The 23,020-nt window shown below is 40.2% G+C and overlaps 1 protein-coding gene across 1 annotated transcript; it reads right to left on the reverse strand.

Moving 5' to 3' along the window:
- Positions 1-631: 631 nt before the first annotated feature.
- Positions 632-22,555, reverse strand: HACD1 (3-hydroxyacyl-CoA dehydratase 1). The gene is made up of 7 exons (XM_057733649.1): positions 21,994-22,555; positions 12,035-12,152; positions 11,834-11,852; positions 11,669-11,757; positions 8,422-8,543; positions 3,769-3,947; positions 632-801 (listed from the first exon to the last, which is right to left on the reverse strand). Exons 1-7 carry the CDS (start codon positions 22,248-22,250, stop codon positions 719-721), a joined length of 867 nt encoding a protein of 288 aa, XP_057589632.1. The 5' UTR covers positions 22,251-22,555; the 3' UTR covers positions 632-718.
- Positions 22,556-23,020: the final 465 nt, after the last annotated feature.

Raw genomic sequence — 23,020 nt, forward strand, 5'->3', positions numbered from 1 at the left:
CCTTACAGTTGAAAAGGTTGACCTTGAATAGTTAATTCAAATAAAAATAAACTTGCTTAGGAGTATAAATAATTTCAGTGGCCTAAACATAGTTCCAAACAATATTTTCCAATTGTGACATCTACTTGAATATTCTGGCTTTTTTATATGGCTACTTTATATCAAAAGATTTACCACAGCAAATTATGTCCATGTTTCCAAAAATTGTTCTTAATCAAAAATGCTACCTTATAACTTGAGAGAAATAGACCTTGGGTTCAAGCAATGCCAATACACTATTAACAAGTAATTATAATTCTGTATTTAGTTTCATTTATAAATATCACATAAATATCACTGGCAGGCATCATAATGTTTAATCACTAAACTAATTTCTAAATATTGATTTCAAAAGCTCTGAACATATGTTGCAAAAACAATTTAGTAAAACTTAAAAAAAAAAACCTAATAAAAGAGTTTTGCAGGTAATACACCCAATTATTTTCTTTAATGATCATCACCTACCCAGGAGTTGATAATAAATCCTTGCATAGTTCTTGTAGAAAACGGACCTGGTACAATCTGAAGACAAACACTGGCAAATACCTTGTGTCCCAAGTTGTAGTTTAAGAAATAATACAATCCACAATATTTCATGAAGTTGTTTATTCTTGTTGTTAAAACTTGGACTCAAGTAATCCTGGTTATTCTGGAAAAAGCACCGTGTTGTAGGGACTATTTAGTCATCCTTTTCAACAATCACCTCTCCATGAAGCACCTTTCTTCTTTGACGTAACATATGAAAGTAGAGTTGTGGAAACACTTAATTGAAAAAAGAAAACAGAGAAGGTGAGCGATGGTTGGAAATTTTTTGTACTTGAAACCTCTTAAACATGGCAAACTTTGAGAGCAAGGACATCATATAAAATTGCTACCCACCCCCCTAATACTTACAGGGTTCAGAGTCCGCGTACAGATGGAGGCCCACATACCATATGCCTAAAAATTTTAATGCCATAAGCTGTCAGTCTTTTTAGCAAACTTAGTTATTTTGATAAATATATCTTCAGAATGACCTGGAAGGCCATGTTTCAATTTAGAATTCTCTAACTCTTTGGAAAACCGTTCCAGAACAGTGCTGCACAAGGAAAGCTGCCCCACCTGGCCCCTTCTCTCCATTCTATTGGCTGTCCTGTACCAGGACGGGTCTCGTGAGCATCTGTGTGGATGTCCAAGTCCACACGACCCAGCTGCATCCATCCGCCTCACGAACAGCTGCCCCTCAATCTCAGGGATGTGTACACAGGTGACACAGTTAACCCCCAGGAGAACAGATTAGGGGAGAGAGCTATGCAGTCTAGATACACGCTCAGTGCCATTTGGGTAGCAAATTCCATGGTCCCAGGTTTCCAGGATGTGATCTGAAGGGAGGGGGTCCTGTGTGGAGTGGTGATCAGTACAGAGTCCTCTATCTAAAACTGGGCCCGAAGCAAAAGCCCCTCTTGGTTGGCCATAAGGGTAGTCTGTTACACACACACCCACACAAATGTATATGTATTGGGTCAGTCAGACAAATGGTCACCCACCCTGTCAAATCTGGAGAATTATTCTGAGCCAATCTGAGTCAGTACTTTAAATTATGGGGTAAATGTTAGTGGATGAACAAATTAACATCAGCTATAAACAATACAAATGTAAAAATATCTCTTAAAATGATGAACAGAATAACTAAAACTAATGAACTGAATGACAAAACAAGCTTAGAAGATTTTGCTTAGGCAACTGTGGATAACTATTTTAGAACTTAGTTCACATGGAGCCAAAATGCATAGAAGATTTTATTTTTTTATTTAAGTAGGTACTATCCACCTTGCCAAATGCAACCATTGTATTATACTTAAGGGCCTAAATATATTTAGGCCATATAGATTTAACCCGAACTGACCAATTTTTGCAAATACTTCTATAACATTCTGAGTAGTTCAGTAGAAGAATGGGCTTGAGTTGAAACTCTGATCTTATTTATTAGCTGAGTGATTTTTAAGCAATTCACTTAACGTCTCTAATCTGTAATGTCCCCATTGAGAAATGAGAACTGAAAGGACTTCTTTTGAATACTAAGATTAAGTGCTGGGCTTCCCTGGTGGTGCAATGGTTAAGAATCCGCCTGCCAGTGCAGGGGACACGGGTTAGATCCCTGGTCTGGGAAGATCCCACAGGCGGCAGACCAACTAAGCCCATGTGCCACAACTACTGAGCCCATGTGCAGCAACTACTGAAGCCCATGCGCCTAGAGCCCATGCTCCATAACAAGAGAAGCCACTGCGATGAGAAGCCCGCACACCTCAATGAAGAGTAGCCCCCACTCAAAGCAACTAGAGAAAGCCCATGCGCAGCAATGAAGACCCAACGCAGTTAAAAATAAAAAATAAAATAAATCTTTAAAAAAAAAGATTAAGTGCTGAAAATGTTCTTTTATACTTGTAATTAGCAAAGGATTTAGTAAGCAAAGTAAAATTAGTTGCTGTTACTATTAATGCTAATAAGGTGGGAACCCCCCCTCCCCCCGCCCCCGCCCCGGGCTGACTGATCCTCTGGCAGGTGGGGCTCTCGGGTAACTGACAGCCTGATAAACTGGCAAAGGCGGGTCTTCACAGGACACCTGAAAATGTGCAGTTACAAGTTATGGGTTTGATGGTTTCAAACCATGATCTCTTGGGCCCTGGGTTTTCACAGAGATACCCCAGTGGCTGTGAGGAAGAAGGCAAGCCAAGACCTGAACCTGTCACTGTGATAGGATAGATCTGGCTCTGCTTCGGGTGTGCCATCCACTAGATGTCGGGAAAAGCAGGGGAAGAAACAAGTGTCATCGGCACACATCCCCCAAGCCCTCCTGACCCAGCTCTGATGGATAACTGGAGGAGAGTCTGGCTGAGCTGGGAGCAGATGAGGGGAATAAAAACACTAGACGACCATCAAGTCAATTTTGATTTTGGAAAAGCTTAAAAGTTGGACGTTCCAAGGAAGTGGCCAAATTTTATGTTCATCCTTTTTAGATGAAATATTTCATATTGTGTCAATGTTGATTTTAGATTCTATAAACGTTTCTCATTTCTCTCTTACCCCTCACCGACCTCAGAGTCTCTAATTTTATTGAGGAGGGCAAAGGACAGCTTTGCTTTATCTTCATATTTCCTGCTAGTGATTATCAAAATCTGACCTAAAAATATACCACTCTGTATTTAAATGAAATGGAGTCTCACCAATTCGTTGCAACTATAGAAAGGGGAGAAGAAATTAGTGCAAAGGCTGCGTTATTCAAAATATTTTAAGAAAAGTAGCTTCTTTATTATTTTTTAGTACAGAAGGCAACATACACAAGATGAAAAAGTACTCCTGGATGATGTTCCCATGTATGTCCTTCATGAATAGAAATGAGTTCAGATTTTCTTGGATAAAATGTTTGTGTTCAGATACATAATTCTAAATGCTTTCAAAGAGCTCACTGCAGGCTTTATCTTCTCTTTAAAAACATAAATGATACTCATCTTATTTTTAAATGATTTTGAGAAGGCAATCATTTGTTTGTTAATTTACTTACCTTTTTTCTCACAACTTGCCCCTCAATTATTTCAAACTATGAATACATGTGGGATTGAAGAGAGGTTTTGATGTATTTGTAAGACACTATTTCTCCTCGTTTATTAATCTAGCTTTTTATGACATCTTTGGAAAAACTTTCACAGCATATGCTAAATCAAAGTATAATACTAATAGATACATACTTACATGGTATATATGAAGCCATGGTTATAAGAAGAAAATAATAGTAGTCAAAAGAGACATTGTATTTATTGGGAAGTCTTATCGAGAACATTCCTGTTTTCTTCACATATGGTAAGGCAGAGTATATCGTAAGAAGTTCACCAGCAACTCCGACAGGATATAAGATGATAAAAAAATTATATCTGGAGAAAGAAAAACCTGACAATTATCTTTTTAGAATAATTATTGGATTTTATATCATCATTCTTTTGCTACTACTTTATTTAAGCCTAAAAATTCTCCTTCCTATACATACTTATGTTAACCTCACATAACAAGGTTAACTTTTTTTTACTTTAATCATTTATTAATTTAATTATCATCTTTTTTTTTTCTTACAGCAGTTTCCATTTTAAATGGCAAGATCTTAATAAAGTAAGAAGTCACTTTACAGGACTGAAATAACTATTTTAAAGTCAATGACTGACTGATGCAGTTTTTTTAAGTATGTTAAAGTATACAAGTATTATAACTATCATAGTGTATCATAAAGTAAATGTAATCATTGTTAAGATATTGTAAAAGTAACTGCTTTGACAACCTGGAATCGTACTGACTGATTTTTTTTCCCTGCAGCTAGTCATTTGTTGATCAAATGCTGTGTTTTTAAAAGACCAGTTATGATTCTAAGTTTATATCTAAATCTTGAAATTGCCAAAGTAGTTGTTTGGAGACATTTGGAAAACGCTTTGTGCTTACTAATGAAAAGAATGAGTATTTTAGAAAACATTCCTGTTTTCTAAAAACCACCTAAAGCATCAGTAACTGCTAAGGAACATGTTGTCTAAAACCGCTTTCACGACAAAACAAGAAAGACAGGTTTGAATTTGCACATCAAAGGAATAGTCAGCTTGCTTAAAAGAGAGCTGGGATAATTCTAGTCAAAATCCCAATCATGGAGTGTTCCTTTGGATTGCGGAGTGTCCTCTAACACAGAGTGGGCTCGGCATCACTTCCGCCTGCGGTTAGAGGAACACTGTACCCGTGTCCTCTGGGGGACCCGCAGGACAGCCTCAGCGCCCAAGGCAACGACATTTCTCCAAGAAAGAAAACCAGTGTTCTTCAAGTCAGTCACTATATGGGAGTGACCACAGGAAGTTGAGGTCAAAATTGTGGTGGAAAAAGAAATCAAATTGATCTGTATTTTACTTAATCATTTTGTTGCGGTTAAGACATATTTGTAAAGAGAAGTTAACTGTGTCAGTACGGCAGAAGCTTGGAGAGAACTTAAGAGTCGCCTTACTCCTATGTGCCAAGGATACGCAAGGACAAGAGGTGACAGAGGGGGGCAGAATTATTTGCCAAAATAGATGAACCAGTAGAGAAAGAAAATGATCCTTCTACTGTCCCTGTGTATCCCCTCCTTGCCTTGTGCACACCCCCTGCTTCCTCACCAGCCTTGTGTAGTTATGTATGTATCATTTAAATCAATTTTTTCCAATCTCCATTTCCTATCTCAATTTAAAAGTACATAACTGAGAATTTTTTATTCTCTTCTCAAGTAAGACATTCAAACTTAAGTATATTTTAACTTCATGTGACTCTCCGATGATTTTTTTTGGTAAGATTGTTCTTTAATAGAAAAAAAAAATCACTCTTACAATAAACTAGGTTAAAGCCTTAAAGACAGTGATTATTTTTAATGAAATGGGAACAAATTATACAATTTATTTGACTTTATTTGCATTTTAAAAAGGCTGCATGTCATCAACTCTGATGGTAGCATGAGAGATTAACTATTTACTCAGAAAAAGATATGATGCTTCCTTACAGATTTTTAATTACCACCCAAAATTTTTTTGAAGGGAATGTGTTTTTGAAATTAAAATGGAAATCAATATGAAAATATAACAATATACGTTGATCTATTCAGTGGGCTTTTCTAGGAACACATCTGTCAGATAAACAGAATCAAAGTATATTCAAACCATCATAGTACCATCATAGTAGGGCAATTCTTCATAAATAAGAGGCCATTTTTAAAGTGAAGCTTTACTTGAGAATGGCTTCAACATATGAACATAAATATAAATGTTATTTTAGGTTATTCAATGGGGTTGGTAAATATATATACGGGGTTGGGATCTTTTAAGATTTTCGACATGAAACAATTATTCATGATTATGAATAACTGACATGATGTATTACGCTAACATGTGCATTCCAAAGTTGAAAGATTTTATAGTAAGTTGTTTAACATTAAGGCAATTGATAAAGTATATCTAACAGCAAATTTAAGCATGCAGTGGTAGACACTGGAAATTTTCCAGAAATTCAAGACATGCAAATGCATTCTAAAAGGCAGGCAAAGCATTAAAGACCATTATCTTCCACAGACAAATTTTATAAGTACAGCAAATAAAAAGAGACCATATTATGAATTAGTATTTTCAAAGGTGCTAGAGGTCTGAAAGACTGAGGTCATGCAAAATGGCATGAGATGCATTCTGGGGTTAGAATCCAGCTACAACCCAAACCGCCAATCTTGTAAAAGGCACAATTGCTAAGCATGATTAAGTTTTCAAGTATAAGAAAACTAAAACCAACCAAACACTTATAAATGGGAGTGTAATCTTCAACAGACAAAATGTTTAAGCTCAGATTATAATTTTAAAGCATTATTTTATATACAAAATGGTAAGTCACAAATATCTAAAAAAAAAAGCTAGAAAATATAAAAAATTTGAAAGGATATACAGTATAATTATGAGTGATTATCCTTTGGAGGAAAATATAGGCAATTTAAAAGGTTTTTATTCTTCTTTTAGGTTTATTTATATACACTAATTTATTATATTCAAACGTATAACATAAGAGTTATTAAAAAAGGAGTAATTACTTAAGAAGAAGTGTTAGGTTTTCAGTATTTGGGGATCAAAAACAAGTCTGACACTAGTTATGAATTATTTTTATGTTAGCTATGTATTAATACAAATATCAGAGTTTGAAAAAATAACAAATATGGATATAGCATTGTTTTTAATATCACAAAGCAGTATTTATAGTATCAGAAAACTGGAAATGATCTAAATTCTAACAATAGAGAACTAAGTGGGTCCCACTATGGAATATTATGCAGCATTAAGTGTTAGAGAGCTAGATCTAGATGGACCTGTACTGATTTAAAAAAGGAAAGAAGAGCTCCAATATATAAACAAAAATCAAGTATCGTATCATCCTATTTATGTTTTCAAAAACTCACATCTGTGTGTTCACATTGTTACTAAGAAAAAGTCTGGATAGTAAACTCCCAACTTTCTCTCTCTAGGGGAAGGGAGTGGGAGTCAGGTAGGAGTACAAACAGGAACTTTCCATGTTTACTCTATATACTAAAATTGAGGGGTTTCTTTTTATAATGAAAATATATTACTTTTGTAGCTTAATAAAAACTTTAAAGAATGAAAATACTGTCAAACTCTTTTATCCTACCTATGTGGGATATCTATCTATCTATCTATCTATCTATCTATCTATCTATCTACTTACCTACTTATCTACCTACCTATCTACATAGACGTATACAACAGACGTCTCTTAACCCAGCTGCCTCCCTGCACTTCTCATCACCCAGCATTTCTCACACCTGTTAGTCGTTTTATTTTTTGTCTCCTCCATCTTGAGAAGACAGAGATTTTGTTGTGCTTACATCTGCACCTCAGGTATACAGCAGGCATACAGCCTATGTTATTGTTATTACTGTTATTTCGACTATAAGTGCAACATAGAAAATGAAATGAACAAATCTATGCTGATTTGTGATTTGTTCTCCAAACAGCAGTCTTGTTTTCATAATAACTTTGTAAATTATCAGCTGCTCAAAGAACATATACTTTAAAAACGGCAGAACATCTTTTGCTTTAAAAACTGTTGCTTTGGGAGAGCTATATTTAGAACCATTGAAATATAAATTCTGTCCTCATTCCAAATAATATAATTTCAAATAATGCTGACTTTTTTAAATGTCTGTCTCTGCTACTCAATACACACACACAAAAAGTTGACATTGTATATACAAGATACTAAAAACTGTGGATACTAGGTTGAATACTAAAATAATTTAAGTCAATGACTGACTGATGTAAGGATCACTTTTAACAATTACAAGAACAATATGTATTTAATTCAATACATCCTGTTGTGTTAAAATAATTTCAACATGCATTTTGTTACTAAAGCTTTCCTGTTTTATGAAGTTTATCTTTAGTGTTTCAGCTTATTTTCCTAACTTTGTTTTGTAAAATAAAAACTGTGAATTGTCCAAAAAAAATTTAGATCAACTAGACAAAATACCGTATTTTTGGCCCAGAGTTTAATATAATTCCAAAGATGTATATTTTGCTTTCAAGGAAAAATGAATGACCAATTCAGAGGTTATTTAAGGACACTAATATAATATGTCTGGCATTGCTTTCACTCAAGATATATATTAATATGACTCTTCCCTGGTCATTAAATTAAGCCTTTAGAATGCAAGTTATAACACTGATAATACCCAAAACAGCAGCCTCCTGGCAACACAAGGCTAAAACACACATTTTAATTCTCTGTGTTAGCTCAGCACACAAAACACGCATGCACAGGGCTGTGAGCAGCTAAACTGCAAGACATCGTCGCCACCTGGCCCATTTAATGAAGTATGGCAAGTGGTCGAGGAGACTGAATGTGTAGAAGGAATAGCGAGTGATCTCTGTCACCGTCCACGCGACCAGAAAAAGCACCACACTCTCCTCATTCTGGATCTGCAGAATTACAGAGAAAGCCACAGGGTCGTTGAACTTCTTTCTCCATGAAGATATTTTCTGTTCATTATTTACTATGTGCCTTTTATTATAATGGAGAGTTAAGGTTAGACAGATGCAATACAGAAAAGGCAACGCAGTCACCATTACATGTCTTTACAAACATGCAATTTAAATATGCCCTAAGCACAGGAATGGTCAAATTTCTTACTGGGTTCTCTCTCTCACCGGTCATTCCAGCCCATAACTCAACCATCCCAGGACAACAGTCCCTCAAAACCAGTATGGGAACAATCTGACCCTTGGACTTTCTATTGGTCATCAAATCACACCCATCCTACTGTAGCACTAACTCCTGAATCTGCTCACTCACTGCAGCCCTGCTACCACAGTGTCAATGCAGGACCTGATCAACTCTTATGCAGACTGCTGTCACAGCCCCCTACGTAGTCTCCACTTCAGGGATGGAAGTTTTCTCTTAAAAGCAAAACACAAAAGCAAACCAACAGAAACGAAACTGGCAGTTGCTAGTCCCAGGATTTAAAAGCTCCATGGGTTCCCCACTGCTTAACAGGAGGAAAGAGTAAAACTCTCCCACCTGAGCATGATGTTCTAGGATCTTTAAAATTTGAGCTCAGAAATCTCGACTTCTTGTGCAATGTCTCAACCCCACCCTCACCTACCCCCACCTCTCTCTGGGGATGCAAAACTTTGTATTATTTCCAGAATATGCTCTGAATGTTTGTGTCTGAACACGTCATTCCCTCTAATTAATGACAGAATGCTTCCTCCCTTAATACTATCCATGGAAAGCCCTTTTTCATCTTTTAAGATTCAGCTAAACCATCACGCCCTCTGGAAAACTTGTCCCAAACCCCTCCCCACACCCTGAGCAGTTACTTGCTCCCCTTCCTTGTTCTCACAGTACCGTGTTCATAACTGTATTATATAGCACTTGCCAATTTCTATTACAACCAGGCTGCCTAACTCTTATATATCTCCCAGCGCTCAATTAATACATTCCTTCCTCGGGGAAGCCTTCCTTCACTCCCTAGGTCAGGTCAAGTCCCCCGGTTACTGCAATCCACACTGGCCTCTTGTTTCAAAGCACTAACACTAATATAACCAATTATTTCTGCAGCAACTTGTTGAGCATCTCTCCCAATTGCAGGCTCCATGAGGCAGGACCCATACTTGTATTACAAATAGCCGGATTCCCAGCACAGTGTCAGGAAGAGAATAGGCACGTCATTCATATTTGTTGAATGATTCCACGCCTGTAGGGCTGCCCCCTACTCCCCGACAGTCAGTACCCCTGACAGTGGAGACTGCCCTATTCATTTCTGTAAATCCTGAAGTAAAGCACAGTGCCAGGTGTGCAGAATACACTCAATACAAGCTGGGCGAATTAATTAAAGAGGGGTGGAAAGGTGCCCACGGGACCCCACTGTTGGAGAAGATTAAATAGGCATATCAAGGCAGAGATTTTCTGGAAGATAAAAAAGAGGCAGAATTATACCTCAATAAAAGTTCTTAAAAAAAGAACTGCCTAGCATTAAAGGAAACTAAAGAGACAAGACAATTTGACTGAATTCTGGACTAGAGGGGGAAATGCGCTCGAGCACATCGTTGAGAAAATTGACAAAACTGGAATAGGATTGTAGGTTAATAAAAGTATAGTACCCATATTAAAAAAAAAGAGGTGGGAGGGATAAATTGGGGAGATTGAGACTGACATACACACGCTACTATATATAAAATGAATAACTAATAAGGACCTACTGTCTAGCACAGGGAACTCTACTCAGTACTCTGTAATGACCTATATGAGCAAAGAATCTAAAAAAGAGTGGATATATGTATACGTATAACTGATTCACTTTGCTGTACACCTGAAACTAATGCAACATTGTAAATCAATTATCCCGCGATAAAAATTTTTTTAAAAGAAAGAGCAGTTGGGGCTTTTTGCTCTCGGGGAGGAGCCACCCTTTAGTGTCACTTTCACTTTTTTTCACCAGGGTGGTTAATGTTAGCCACCCTGTCTTGTCTTTTTTCTTCCTCAGGCTTCAGACTCTTCGTGGTCCTGGCCCACCTATGATACTCATTCACCGTCCGGAACGGTGTCTCTTTTATGTTATTTATCTGTTTTATTTATCTGTTGGCCTCCTGCTTTTAAACGATGGGACAATCTGAATGAAGAGTCTGACTCTGCGTGGCCTGTGCTCACTGCCACCTGTACTGCAGGCACTGGTTGGGGACCAAGTGGACCCAGTCAGCTGAGTGAAAGAAGCAAGTCAAGAGGGCTGAAGTGCAGCGCAGTGAGAGCGCAGAAGGTCAGCGATCTGTCCCCACACGGACCGGAGGCCAGTGAGCCCAGCACACAGTGGAAGGGAGGTTAGGTGTCACCCCAAGCAGACGGGACAAGAAAGGCATCTGAGGAATGTGGAGGAGGCCAGAGAGCTGTCCTCAAGCAGACAGAGGCTGTCAAGAAGGTCAGGAGGGCTCACGTGGGAAATGCTTCTGTCATGGGTTTAAAAGGCTCAGTGGCTTGACATGGTAAACAGAGTGCTTGTTTGTCTAAAAGGCTTTAAGCCGTTAATTAGACTCGGGGCTCTCTTCTGTCATGCTTCAATAAATAACAAGCTTATTTTTCTCTAAGTTCCTTAACCCTTCTAACTTTTAATTGAATCTTTTGCATTTGTTCAGAGCTACAGAGCTACATTAACTTTGTATGTCTGTGGCTGCAATGCTCAATGCTAAATAAGGAAAAATGAACTGTTTATACCAACTGCAATTACACAGAGAGAATACACATAACTTCAACAGAAAAGAAAATTTTCCGCTCACCATCTGACAGAAGAGGATGCTGATTTTAAAAACTGGAAAACCCCAAAGGGGAGTATCTTATGGCTTTAAAAATGCAAATTTTTGGTTTTGCTAGTGTTTCAAAGCCATTCTGCGAATGCACTAAGTCAATGTACACTGAATGCTTATCTCCAAACCCAACCCTTCTTTGGTCAAGGGTTCTGCCTCCTGGAATACAGCAAGATTAATATTTTGGACTCCTGTTCATAAGAAAGGTTTCCTGCAGGCTCGAGTAAACGAAGTGTCATGTCACTTACTGGTTTTATACTGTGAGTAACGAGCCACACCATAAAGATTCTTGAACTCACTTGGACCCCAGCCACAAGCACAGAAGTAGGTACAATTCCTTAAAGAGAAAAACAAGTCAACCACTGCCCTAAATGCAATCTATGCCAAACGTAAAAATTAAATAAAAAACTCACCAATTAAACAGTGGACTATCTGTAAGCAAACAAAAAAATCATGTTAACAGCATACAACATAAAATAAATCCCTGTCATCATTGCTTTTACTTGAATCTGTAGGGAGTAAATAATCGGCAAAATAAGACTGATTTTGCTCAACAGATATATTTTCAAATAAATGTGACAGTGATAGAAAAACAGCATCATTAAAAAACTTACCTCAAGCAAGGCAAATGTCTGGAAAAATTTAAGTGTCTTCTGAATACTTTTATATAAACCTTTGTGTGTTCCTTTTTCCATATAAAAACGTACCATGGCAATAGCCAGTACCAACCACCTAGAGAAAATAAAAGCATTTTTATGAAGTTCTATCAAAACAAATTCCACTGAATCCTGAAGAGAAATGCCATAATTTATACAGTAATAACATGTCTGTGTTATTATGCTCTCAGTTCATGACTCTATTTTAAAAACCCATAGGAAGAAATGACAAACATCATTTTTACATTGATTCTTCAAGGGAATAAACACAACATATGTGAGACCAAGTACATACAAATGTCAAACAACGTGCACTGTATTCTTTTGACAGACTGAGGAGGTAGCTTTCTGTACCAAAAATGAACTTATTATAAAGCATTTAATAATTATATAAAGATTTGAGGTTAAAAAGCTGTGTGCATACATATGTATTTTATACAAATACATAGTATATAATTATAGGTAATTACAAGTAAAATTCTTTCATAAATCATTAATTACTATCTTTATAATTTTCACTAAATAAAAACAATTGTGGAGCCACAGAAGGGACACATACAGAAAGTCAGATGTAAGCCTGCTTTTAAAGAGTTTGTTTTAAAACTAGTGGTTACTAATTGGGGGGCGGGGAGGTGCAAGACAGGAGCAGGTGGTTAAGAAATAGAAACTACTATGTATAAAATAAATAAGCAGCTATATTTAAAATGGATAACCAACAAGGACCTACTATATAGCACAGGCAACTCTGCTTAATATTATGTAACAATGTACATGGGAAAAGAATTTGAAAAAGAATAGATACATGTATATGTATAACTGATTCTCTGCTGTATACCTGAAACTAACACAACATTGTAAATCAACTACACTCCAGTATAAAATAAAAAGTTAAAAATAAAATAAAATAGCAACTAGGATATATTGTACAGCACAGGGAATACAGTCATTGTTTTGTAATAACGTTAGAGTATATTCTATAAAAATACTGATTCACTATGTTGTGCACCTGAAACTAATATAATATTGTAAATCAATTCTACTTCAATTTAAAAAAAAAGTTCATTTTCAAAAAAGAAAAATACATATGCACCGCTCCCCCCCCTTTTCAACTTGCACTTGAACATTAAACATAATTGCTGTGAATTAACGGTACTTAAAAATACAAGCTACACCTGTGGAGACCAGCTTTCTCACCAGGTACTCAATCTCCAAGAGTCACTGATGAGAGGTAATTTTTTTTCCCAGTTTCCACTGCAATCACAAAAGCACTTTGAAGTTTAAAAAAGTTGGGTCACCTGTAACTTTTTAAAATCTTTAATAATACACCCATGAAAATGAATACTCGAGGCCTTTAGAAACAGTGGTCTCCAAAGTGTCTAGTGAAATGGATTTATGAATTATAAAATAATTACACAGTTTTAACTAAAGAGCACTCATCAAATAGACAAATGGCTTAAAGGTGCCTGCAAAGAGATGACTGACTGCATGGGATGAAGACACAGACTCCATAGAACAGTAAGAAGAAGGCAGAACAGTCCTTCAATCCCAGGAGCCTCTCCTCCCCAGCACATAATGAGGTAAAAACAATGACTTCCTAGTGGGATATGACAAGAAATCGTGTAAATGTCAGAAACTATCACAAAGACCTTTGAAATGCAGAAGTATTCACAGTAATAAGAATGATGATAAGGACACTCTCAGAGTGCTTTCAACATTCCAGACACTGTCCTATGTGCATATTAAACATATTAATATTTCATCTTCACAATAACCCCATGAGGTAGCAACTACTATTTCCTATTTCCCCGCTGTGGGAACAGGCAGAAAGGACCCTATAGCCAGTCAGCTGGGACCTAAACCCACCACTCATCTCACAGTCTATGCTCTTGAACTACTATGCTGTACTGGTCTGGCCCTAAGCATATACTGTGCCTTGGGATGTTACCTAATCAAAATTCATGTATTTAAATTGTAAGCAATTTGGGGCACTTCCCTGGTGGCGCAGTGGTTAAGAATCCACCTGCCAATCCAGGAAGACCCTACATGCCAAAGAACAACTAAGCCCGTGCACCACAACTACTGAGCCTATGTGCCACAGCTACTGATGCCTGCACACCTAGAAGCCCATGCTCCACAACAAGAGAGGCCACCACAATGAGAAGCCCACAATTAAGAGTAGCCCCCGCTAGCTACAACTAGAGAAAGCCCGCACGCAGCAACGAAGACCCAACGTAGCTAATAAAGATTTAAAAAAGAGAAATTATAAATAATTTTTAAAGTTATACAGAGTGCTATGCTCAAATATTTTAACTGATAATAGCATGCTATCAGAAAGTCTGGTGGACTTCCCTAGTGGTCTAGTGGTTAAGACTCCCCGCTTCCACTGCAGGGAGCATGGGTTCGATCCCTGGTCGGGGAAATAAGAACCTGCATGCCATGTGGCACGGCCAAAATTTTTTTAAAGATTTAAAAATTAAAAAAAAAATGTGTGAAGGCCAGGGTTCTATGCAAGACAATCACCATGAAGAGATGTCTCGGGACTTATCCTAAGGCTTAGAGTAAGTTAATGGTGGAGGTCTCCTAAGCCCCACGCCATTCGCTTTCTACTGCCCTATGGCTTTCCTGGACTCAACTCATGGTTTCACCCCATGTTTGAGCCAACACTCAATCCTGTGCTAGGTGAATCTGAGTGTGCTAATCTGGATGATGTTTTACGTACCTGACAGGTTTAAAATGTTCCGATTTTATTATCCTCAATTCCAAGTCCTTATGCTACTTCTAATAAGAAAACAAAAGGCTTAATGTTTTCATTCACTTTTTCCCATGTTTGTCTTTTCTTTTAGACAAATCCAAATCAGACTTTTATGAAAGATCAACTTGAGAGGTGATTATTAACCTACCAAAGAATTCATCAAAAGATTCATTTAGATGACAAAGTTTCTACATTTTTAAAAGTATGATATAAAATCCATGCATTATAACAATATAACACATTTTACTGTTGTCCCATAGGTGGCAGCATTGTACCAACTAGTATAGTATGACCCTAATATCACCACTAACTGTTGGAAATAAAAGAAATTAACACTCTGGGGTTAGAAAGGACCATGGAAACATCTATGCTAAGGTCTCATCTGTTTTTCAGTAAATACGGCCAGGAGCTCATCTGACCTAATCCGTGCTCACTTCCTAAGCCCTCCATCACAAATGGTGACAATCAAAAGCTCTCTTAAGGGCCCTACATTCAGCTAACTTCGGACTTCATATATCCATCAGTTTAGTAGCTGTAATTTTAAAAATTTCCCAAAGCAACTGGAGTGTCCACAATTAGGAATTCTTTTCTGGACAGTTTTTTTTTTAAATATGCCAGAGCTATTGATTACCCAAATACGCACCCAAATAGATGCTTTTGGTCCTTGACGTAACACTCTCTTTGGAAAATTTGGAAAATATAAACATGTGTTCCACATGTAGAAGGTTTCTTGTTTGCCCACTTGATTCATTTACTTACTCATTCATCTTCAGGGTCAACATTTATTGCAGTGCCAGGTACTGTGCTAAGTGCTGGGGAATTAGAGACAAACAAGATATTCTGACCTCAAGGAACTGTGAAGTTAGTAAGTGGAGACAACAGAACAGTGCAGCAACGAGAGAGACATGGCATAACTTCCTAAACACCTCCTAACACTCACTAAACGCCTTCTTCTCATGCCACTATGGCTATGATGACCCTGAAAAATCTTATTGAAAGTGGAGCTCTTACCTCTAGCTGCCTTCTGGTGCTTCGTTTTCTCCTGAGATCTCTTGGAGACCATCTGCTTTTTGAAGAACTTGGTTACCTATTTCTACACTCCTTTTTTCCTGTATTTCAACACTGCTTTAAAAAACTTTTTAAAATTTTTTTGGCCATGCCGCGCAGCATGTGGGATCTTAGTTCCTCAGCCAGGGATCAAACCAGAGCCCCCTGCATTGGCGGTACAGAGTCTTAACCACTGGACCACCAGGGAAGTCCCTAAAATTTTTTTATAAACAACTTCAAACACAGACAAAGGTGTAGAGAATGAATGGTACAATGAAACTCCATTTGCCTGCTGCCCTGCTTCAACCTGTATCATCTTATGAACAATTTTGTTTCATCCAAACCTCTATTCACTTCTCTCCCCACAAGCCTTCCTCCCTGATTATTCTGAATCAAATCTCATACATCCCATGATTCACAAATGCTTAATTGTGTATCTCTCAAAGGTTTATTTTTCATAAACATAACCAAAACACCACTATCCCATGTGAAGAATTGAACAATCACTTCTTCAATCACAAAACTTAAGTCAAGATACAAATTTCCTTATCTCATTTTTTTAAATCATGACTGAAATAAGATTCATATGTTGCAATTAGTTGCTATGTCAGTTATGACTCTTTTCATCTATAGGTTTCACCTCCTTCCATCCATTCATTCATCTCTCTTCCCCTCTTTCTTGTGAAATTTATCTGTTAAAGATGCCCAGTGGTTTGTCCTGCAGTTACCCTCGCTCTGGGTTTTGCTAACTGGACACCCACATGTCATTTATTATGTTCTTCTGGCCCCTGTATTTCCTGTGAGTGGATAGTTACTTCTAGGGGATTGATCACACAGATTTACGTTCAAGGCTAACTCAGTTGTGTTGTGAACTTCCCCAGGGAGCCCACAGTTTCTGGCTGTCCCTCTTGTTCGTGATGTCTGCACTGACAGTCACTGCCCACATCCATTATTTCAGCAGTTACTGAGAAATGATGATATTCTAATTTTATTGCTTCTTCTTTGAACTTCTTTCAAAGTAACCATTTGGAGACTTGCTCCAGAGGTGATCTTTGACATTCATACAAACCATACTTCCCTGTAGTGTTCACTGTCAACCCTCAACTTCCTTTCCTAGACCACATGGAGACTCCTTTAGTAGCCAACACGTGTTTCAATTTATCACACTAAGGCACCCATGCCCACAGAGTTAAACTGAAAGGTTCATAAAAAAATAAATAAATAAACTGGACTTCGCTAAGATTAAGACCTTCTGCTCTTTGAGAGACACCGTGAAGAGAATGAAAAAGCAAGACAAACTGATAGAAAATATTCACAGCTCACATATCTGATAAAGGACTTGTATCCAGACTATAGAAAGAATTCTCAAAATTCAATAGTTGAAAGTCAAACAACAAACCCATAAAAAAATGGGCAAAAGATTTAAATAGACCCTATACCAAAAAAAGATACACAGCTGGTAAGTAAACCCAAGAAAAGATGCTCAGTGTCATTAGTCACTGGGAGAAATGCAAATTAAAATCACAACGGGACAACACAATACACCTCGTAGAAGGTGTAAAATTACAACGACTGACCACACCAAGTGTTGGTGAGGCTGTGCAGCAATCAGAAAGCTCATTCATTGCCCGTGGGGATGTACAACCACTTTGCAAAATAGTTTGGAGGTTTCATAAGAAATTAACAATGTGACGTATAACCCAGCCATTCCACTCTTATGTATTTACCTGAGGAAAATGAAAGTGTGTGTCCACACGAATGCTCACCACTTTGTCACAGCCCCAAACTGCAAAGAACCCACTGTCCATCCTCAGATGAAGGATAAACAAGCTGTAGTCCATCCATGCACAGACCCACCCTCCTCGGGAATAAATACACGTCTATCACTTAACATTTTGAGAAATGTACGTGCCGCAACCTTGGGTTTGGTGCTCTGCTAATGCATGCCATATACACAGTGAGGATATCTCAAATAGTTTCTTTCTGCATGAGTGCATTTTTAAATTAATCACTAGGAGTAGGAATTATCATTTCTAAACACCTGCTGTGTCTCAGGCACCCTGCCTACCACTTCCTATCCACTTTTCTTAATTCCTTGTAATAACCCAGCAAAGTCGTTGTGTAGCTCCTTTGACAGACGAGAAAACCCAGGGACAGAGAGGTCATGGAACTTATCGGAGGTTACCCAGCTAAAATGGAGTGAAAACACAATCTTCGATTAACACCTTCCCATACTGTTTACAGGTTAAAATCCAAACATGTTAGCGAGGCACGTTCGACCTGGGCAGTGGGCCAGGCTACCCGTGCATCTTCCTTTCCCAGCCTACACTTCGGGCCCTCTTGTTGCCACCCCAACAGCATGTCAAGCAGTATCACATCTCTGTACACTAACTCATGCTGTTTCCTCATCCCTGCCGAGGAAATCCTACTTATCCTTCGAAGCTCAGTTGGAATGTGATGGTCCCCCCTCCTCAAAAAAAAAAGCTTTCTCTGATCCTCCCTATCTGTCTGACTTGACACCTCTGCAGAACACTTACTTCATCCGGTCTTTTATTGCAATCTATAAATGCCCCAGGTAACACTTCTCCAAGGAGAGGGCCTAAAATATTTAGCTTTTGTCTGTCACTTGACTTAGGATGATACACTAACACATGAGAGCTTCAAAAGTGTTCGCTGCAAAGCAAAAAAAAAAAGAAAGAAAAAGAGACAGTGAGAGAGGGAGAAATGCTCACTTTCCTAGTCAAGCATCTATTGTGAACAAGTACCATAAAAATTCTCACATCCTTTAAATTACATCATTACTTAATTAATTACATCCTATAGTTCTACTCTGGGACTTCATCCTAAACAACTAATTCAAGAAAAACAAATTAAAGCAAAACGTCTTTAGAGGCATGATTTAACCCATTTCTGTACCTTAACTCCACTCTTATGTAAGTGTGAGAGAGTGTAATTATGAAAACTACATAGAAATATTTGGTAAAATAGTGAGTGAAAACAGAATATCCAACAGAGCAGGTACTGAAACTACAATATTTTACAACGTGCATTCATTACTCAACAAATATTTCTTGAGGGCTTCACGGGGCTGACATTGGAATGGAAGGATGCAGACAATACAAGACAAATTAGCAGAATTCACTGTACAGTTATACAGTAATAAGCGTGATGGAGAAAAAAAAAGCAGGCAAGGGGGATAAGGGCTGTCTGTGTGCTGTTGCTATCTGAATGAAGATAGCCAGGGAAGGCCTCCTTGAGAATGCAGATTTGAGCAAAAACCTGAAGGAAGTTACTCATTTGAGCGATAACAAGGAAAAATGAAAGGCTGTGTTAAGCTTACAGAATTAGGCAATTTCTTTTTTACACTTACGTAAAAATTTCATTTCTTAAATATTATTTGTTTTCAAAACTATTACAAAAAAATTTAATAAACCCTCCAAAGTTCTGCTAAAAGAGAAAAATGAAACAAGCAAATGAACAGAAAGAGAACCTCTGCATTAGCAGATGTAAGCTATCACATACAGAATGTATAAACAAGGTTCTACCGTATAGCACAGGGAACTATATTCAATATTCTGTGATAAAACATAATGGAAAAGAGTTTTAAAAAAAGAATGCATATATGTGTATAACTGTGTCACTTGGTTGTACAGCTGAGATTGGCACAACATTGTAAATCAATTATACGTCAATACAAAAAAACAAACAAAAACAGTTGCTAAGAGAATAAATCTTAAATGTTCTTATTCCCAAAATAAATATGGTAACTATGTGAGATGATAGATGTGTTAACTAATCTTATGGTGAAAATCATTTTGCAATACATACATATACCAAATAATTGCATTGTACAGCTTAAACTTACAGTGCTGCATGTCAATTACAACTCAATAACCTGGGGAAAAACAAACAAACAAAAAGAACCTCTGCTATCCAAACCACTAAATGTACGTGTATGTCCCACTTTCAACACCACTTCTCCAACCTCATCTGCCCCTTGCCCCAACCCTCCAATTAAATCAGGAGGCTTTCCTGCATCTCATGCCTGCTTCCAGAATTCATCCCTCTTGAAATATCTACCCTCTTCATACGCAAATCCTATTTCTTCTTCAAATCTCAACGCCTTTAGAAAGCCTCCAAATAGTCAGTTACATGGATTATTCCATTTCCGTTCCCTTTGCCTTTAAACAGAGATGAGAATGGCACGGGACCTTCTCAACACAGGCAGGGAGACAAACAAGTTTCAGGGAAGCAGTAACTTGCTGTGCCAGGTGGGAAGGTTCAGAATGAAGAGTGAGAACGCATAGGAGAGAACATTTCATTCTGCTCCAGGTGGGATAAGACAGAAAACTTCAGAGGTGGCTTGATTAGAAGTCACAGCAGGAACACGGGAATATTATCCAAAGAATGAACAGCCTGAGCAAAGATGGAGAGAGCCATGAAAATAAAATTGCACGGTGCTTTTTGAGAGCACAGTGAGTTAGAGAAGATTTCAAAAGCAATAAAACTGGAAAGAGGAGTCAGGGAGACACTGCAAAGTGCCTTGAATGACAGACAGCCTAAATCTCTTCCGTTACAGCGGAGATAATGCAGAGTCACCGAAGGCTTTAAACTGGAGTTATGAATTGATTTTCATTTTTTTAAAAGGTAACTCGGCCTTTGAAAGGGAGACGGGCCTGGAAAGTAAAGGGGGGAGACAAGTGAATAAACGGCAGGCGTCACCAAAGTGTGATGACACTCTTCGAGACACACAGATGAGAGGATTTTTTCAGCCTCCAGGATGTCTAGAGGCTGCAGCACACAGTGGGTACTCAGTTGTTCTCCAGGAGCTGTGCTATCAGTTTTCTCTTTCAAGATTATAAAACTTAGTAAAGTGGAAAGAAGTAGCACGGCTGTGGAGTCAGGCTGTCTGGGCTGAAATCCAAGTCTGACACTTGCTGGCTGCGTGAACTTGAGCAAGTTACTTCACCTATTTGTGCCTCAGTTTCCTATTCTAACAAATGTAGTATCATGCACCCCTCACAGGACTGTAGAGGACCAAAAATGACATAGTACACCTAGAGCGACCGACACAGTGCCTGCCGCACAGTGAATCCTCAGTAGATACTAATATTTTTCTTAACTGTAATTGGCATTAAGCATTTAATAGGTACTCAGTACTGTATGACATGACTTATTAAATCTTTGTCAATTACAGCTTTCTATAAGCCCTAGACAATGTTTAGGATATTAAACTTTTCCCCCACATGTATACAGGTTAATAATATTGACACTTCATGGGATAACAGGAAAATAATTTTAAACGGCAAGGCCATTTAGAAACGGAAGAGCATTTTCCCAGCCGGTTTTGAAAAGCTATCGACCCAAGTCACTGTGACAGCCTCTTTGCAGAGAGAGAGTCATTGTGTAATCTTAACTTGCAAGTCGTACTGAAAGCCAGAAATGAAAGTACAGGGTATCAGTTATAGAGCCAACAAGATGCTGGACACGAGTGCCACGCTCCTATCCGCCAGGGTTTTTTGAAAATCATCCCAAGTAGGAAGCTCTCGGGTGCATAATTACTTCCAAAAAAAAAAAAAAACAAATCTTGGTGCCATGAGCAGTTAGGAAAACTCTGCCCAGCAAGAGGACACGCACTCCAGGGGCCGGCGGCGGGGGACGCGGGTTTGGGCCACCGGCCGGACAGCTCCGGGCTCCGGAGTAGCGGGACCCCGGCGCTGCTTCACCAGCAGCGGCGGCGCCCGGGGCGGCCGGGCTGGAGCCGCCTCCCCCACGGGTCGGCCCCGCATTCCTGCCCGGGTCTATACTTAACCTCCGGCCCGCGCCCCGCGGCCGCTGCGCACGCCGTGCACCGTATTAGGCAATGCCCGGCGAGCAGGGCCCCGGCCACCCCCGCCCCGCTCCATTCAAGCCCGGCGGCGGCGGCGCCCCTCCCCCACGGCCGCCGCGCGCGCCCTCTCCCCGCGCCGCGACCACCGCGCCGCCCGGCGCGCACGCGCGCCCGGCCCCCCGCAGCCCCCTCCCCGGAGCCGGGCGCGCCCCCGCCCGCTCGCCGGCGCGCGGAGCGCGCAATGTCCGTGGGCGGCGGCGCGGGGAGGTCCCCTTGGGGCGCACGTACCCCGCGGTCATGGCGATGTTGTAGAAGGTGAGCCAGGCGGTGGCCAGCAAGCCCCGGCGCCTCCTCTTGCCCGCGGCATCCCTCTCCTCGCCGGCCTCCGAGGCGCCGCCGTTGGTGCCGTCCTCCTCGCTGGACGCCATGGTGGCCGCGCGGCCGGGGGACGTGGACGAGAGGGGCAGGGGAGCGGGAGGGGGCCCGGCCGAGCGCGCCGCTGAAGCGCCGCCGCCCGCTGCCGCTGCCTCCGTCAGGCGCCCCATGTGCCGCGCGCAGGGGGCTCGGCGCCGCCAGCCCGGCCGCCCGCAGGGGGAGGAGCGGGCGCCCCCGGCCGCCGCCCCGCCCGGCCCGCCCCGGCCCGCGGGAGCGCGCTCCGCGCGGGGACCTGGCCGCCAGGCCTGGGCGCGGGGGCGCGGGGGTCCCGGGAGCCCCGGGTGCGGTCTCACGCCCCGCTCCCGGGGAAACCCACCCGCCTTGCTAGCTGGGGAGCCTCCGCTTAGAGACGCCCGGGACGTCTCGGAGCCGGCGACGGGAGCCTTGCGAGTGCATTGAGTCGAAACGCACCTGGACGTGGCGTGGCCCTGCCCCGCCCAGACTTTTGTTAAGATTGTTTCTGGAGGTAAACAGGGGCCGTGCGGTCCTCCCGCCAAAGACTCCTTCTTAAGAGCGTCCGGGGAAGAAGCGCCTGCTTCACCTTGCCTCACGTTTCCCACCGGTGGAGCAGGCATGGGGGGGGGGGAGGGAGGATGCAACGGGATTGCCCCACCTGCGTGGATTCCCCTGGAGCCAGTGTTGTAAGGGCATTGATTGCGATGCAGCGCGGAATGCTGCATGTTAGAGGGAAGCTGGAGGAAACAGGACGTGACAAGATACCAAGGGAAGAAAAGTTTGAACAGATAGAAGGGATCTGCAGATGTAAAGCTAGCAAGAACCCTTCCCGCGGGAAACGTAGTATCCCACGGTTATCCACTCTGTAGCTCATTTTATAAATCTTTCCCCAGATACACATGCTTCCTCCTAACAGCTCTTTCCT

The sequence above is a fragment of the Hippopotamus amphibius genome, chromosome 4 (assembly GCF_030028045.1).
Source record: "Hippopotamus amphibius kiboko isolate mHipAmp2 chromosome 4, mHipAmp2.hap2, whole genome shotgun sequence".
NCBI lineage: Eukaryota > Metazoa > Chordata > Mammalia > Artiodactyla > Hippopotamidae > Hippopotamus > Hippopotamus amphibius.